Consider the following 3202-nt stretch of genomic DNA (forward strand, 5'->3'; position numbering starts at 1 on the left):
TATGTTATTTCACTTAAATACTTTATTAAATTACTTGTAATTCTTAAATTTTTCGTTTTACCCCACAATAAATACTACATTAAATATATTTTAGGTATAAGATAAGAGGCAAATAAAAAACCTATTTGTAACCGTAAGGCTTAAACAATTAATTAGACTTTTACCAAGATGGAAAAAAAAAAGTCAAACCCTTTATTTTTAGGCATATCCTTATTTTTTTTTATAAAAGAGATGATGGGAATTCTCAGTTTGTAGTTGCTTTTTTTTTTTTTTTAATGAAAGTTAGTAGTTGCCATTGTTTCCTTGGTCACCACTCTCCTGTGGAAGAACCTTTTCTTGGAGTAGAGATAAGAGCCATATAACGTACCATTAACCATTATAAAATGGGAAAGACTATACATCACCCATTACGACAACTTAAAACTTCTCCTCCTTTAAAAGACCAGACAGCCAACCCATAGAGCAAATCAGTTACCAGCTAAACCATCTCTCTCTCTCTCTCTCTCTCGCTCGCTATTACACAAACAGAAACACAGGCTCTCTAGTCTCCATCTGCTGTAAAATGTCAAACATTGAAGGAGAAGAGCACACACAAAAGGCCTTCGGTTGGGCAGCAAGAGACTCCTCTGGAATTCTCTCCCCATTTCACTTCACCAGGAGGTAGTTAATATAACCTACCCTCACAGTTTCATTCAAAGAAAACTTATTGGTATTATGCTATTGATCCAAAACCATATTATGATTTGAGTGTTTTTGGTGTTCTTTACAGAGCCAATAGAGATGACGATATTACCATGAAAATACTTTACTGTGGAATCTGCCATGCAGACCTTATCTCAACAAAGGATAGATTTGGATTAGGTCTTTACCCTGTTGTTCCTGGGTATGTATAGGCCTCGGAATTTTTTTTACTGTTACCTCAATTGTTGTAATTTTCCTACTTTGAGACTTGTAGGAAAAGAAGTAGAATAATTCACTTCATATTTAGATTCATAAATATCCTCCTAAGTTTTAGTATTTTTCTCATTCTTATGCATGCTTGATCAGTAGTTGATTTTTGATTTTTCATCTACCTGTCAATTAAATGAACACAGGCATGAGATTGTGGGGGAAGTGACCCAAGTGGGACCCAAAGTGAAGAAATTCAAGGTAGGAGATAAGGTAGGAGTGGGGTGCCTAGTTGGCTCTTGCCGTGCTTGTGAAAATTGCCAGCAGGAATTGGAACCCTATTGTCCCAAAGCCGAATCTACATACACCATGTTTGAACATGGGACCGGAGAGAAAAACTACGGTGGATATTCTGATATCCTTGTTGTTAATGAGCATTTCTCCGTTCACTTCCCTGAAAACATGCCGTTAGATGCCGGAGCTCCGTTACTATGTGCCGGGATTACTGTATACAGCCCCATGAAATACTATGGACTGGATGAGTCAGGACAGCATTTGGGAGTAGTAGGGCTCGGTGGACTTGGGCATGTGGCTGTCAAGTTTGCTAAGGCCTTTGGTATGAAGGTGACTGTGATTAGTACATCACCAAGCAAGGAGGAGGAAGCTATTGAACGACTTGGGGCTGATTCATTTTTGGTCAGCAAGGACTCGGACCAAATGAAGGTGAATTGTAGAGTTCTTGGGCTGGCCCAAATTTTTGGGTTAGAATATCTTACCAATACTTATGGGTTAGTAAATCTTACAAATTTGAATTGATGTAGGCTGCAATGAGCACAATGGATGGCATTATTGATACGGCTTCTGCACCTCATAGTATTGGACCTTTGATTGATCTATTGAAGCCTCATGGGAAGCTAGTGATGGTGGGAGCACTTGGAAAAGCAGTGGAGCTACCAGTGTTTCCATTACTTATGGGTGAGTAAATGAGAAATTTCTATAAGCATGTCTAGACTATAATGGCCCAAAATAATGAAAACGGATCAACTGTTCGTATGATCACCTAGTTGTACGAGTCAACATCCAACACCCCTTCTTTTTGTTTTCAAATATACCCTTCTTTATCCTTGTAATAATAAAAAGGTGAGTGACAAGTGTTTGATGCTAACTTGTATGACCAAGTGATCGTACGAGCAGATCCTATCTCCAAAATAACTAGGGCCCAAACCCATGCTTGAAGTAATTGCAATAGAATTGGCCATGGTAAGCTCATAAAAATTGAAATGTCAAAAACTCTAGCTCTTAATTAATCTCATTTGATTTTGAAATTCAGGGAGGAAGCTTGTTGGGGGAAGTTCAATAGGTGGGATAAAAGAAACACAAGAAATGATAGACTTTGCAGGGAAGCACAACATAGTGGCTGATATCGAAGTTATATCAATGGATTATGTGAACACAGCGATTGAACGACTTGAAAAAGGAGACATTAGATATCGATTTGTCATTGATGTAGCGAATACCTTAAATGTTTAGATATATTAATCTCTAGCTATCTGAATCAGTGTATTTGCTTATTTTATTTTTCTATTTTGGGGGTTGGGGGTTGGGGGTTGGGGGTTGGGTGGGCAGTGAGAGGAAACAATATTTGTACGGAAATGATTGTTTGGGGCCCTCTAGTTATGTAGTAGTTCATATTACTAATAAATTTTTGTCTGTTTTGGAAATTGTTATGGCAAAAATTATTCATTAATGGCCAAATCCCATGGCAACTTATTAGTCCCACATTCCTTGAATTCTTGAACCTCTCCCAAAATCATCTTTAGGGACCTATACCACGAGGCAATCAATTGGAAACATTTTTCAAACGCTTCTTACAATAAGAATCTAGAATCTTGTAGTTTTTCTTTATCAAGAAAATGCAAAGTTATCAGTGATGATATATTGCCACAACGTGATAAATCCAAGTCAACAAATGACTTCAAATCTGATTGAAAATTCACATTGATGAGTTATGGATACAGAATGATAAGTGAATTTATCATCGGACATGCCATCTTCAAAGATGAGTGGATTATAAGAACTTTTAGAATGGCACCAATTGGATGACAGAAAAAGTCCAAGACAAGAAGATTGAGAACATGAAAAAAAGGATAATCAAAAGAAGATGAAAAATGCGATCAAAAAATCAAAACGTCTCTTCCCTTTTTTCTTGGGGTTCATGCCAAGATTGTGTCTTAATCTTATTATTTGGAAATAAGACCTTAATGGAAGTAATTTTATCCACTATTGTCCTGAACCCCAAAACTATCAAGAAATT

At 37.0% G+C, this 3202-nt stretch overlaps 1 protein-coding gene across 1 annotated transcript; it reads left to right on the forward strand.

The window, feature by feature from the left end:
• The first annotated feature begins 355 nt into the window (after positions 1-355).
• LOC122075883 (probable mannitol dehydrogenase) lies at positions 356-2474 on the forward strand. Its single transcript, XM_042641088.1, has 5 exons — positions 356-660; positions 770-883; positions 1095-1611; positions 1710-1863; positions 2219-2474. The coding sequence occupies exons 1-5, from the start codon at positions 563-565 to the stop codon at positions 2416-2418; spliced, it is 1083 nt and encodes a 360-aa protein (XP_042497022.1). The 5' UTR covers positions 356-562; the 3' UTR covers positions 2419-2474.
• Positions 2475-3202: the final 728 nt, after the last annotated feature.

This window comes from Macadamia integrifolia, chromosome 4 (assembly GCF_013358625.1).
Source record: "Macadamia integrifolia cultivar HAES 741 chromosome 4, SCU_Mint_v3, whole genome shotgun sequence".
Lineage (NCBI taxonomy): Eukaryota > Viridiplantae > Streptophyta > Magnoliopsida > Proteales > Proteaceae > Macadamia > Macadamia integrifolia.

Bases quoted from the DNA above. Each gene is read 5' to 3' on its own strand.
- LOC122075883 (XM_042641088.1), top strand. From the start codon at position 563: ATGTCAAACATTGAAGGAGAAGAGCACACACAAAAGGCCTTCGGTTGG. The intron at 884-1,094 runs GTATGTATAGGC...AAATGAACACAG, and splicing joins CTTTACCCTGTTGTTCCTGG to GCATGAGATTGTGGGGGAAG. The intron at 1,612-1,709 runs GTGAATTGTAGA...GAATTGATGTAG, and splicing joins AGGACTCGGACCAAATGAAG to GCTGCAATGAGCACAATGGA.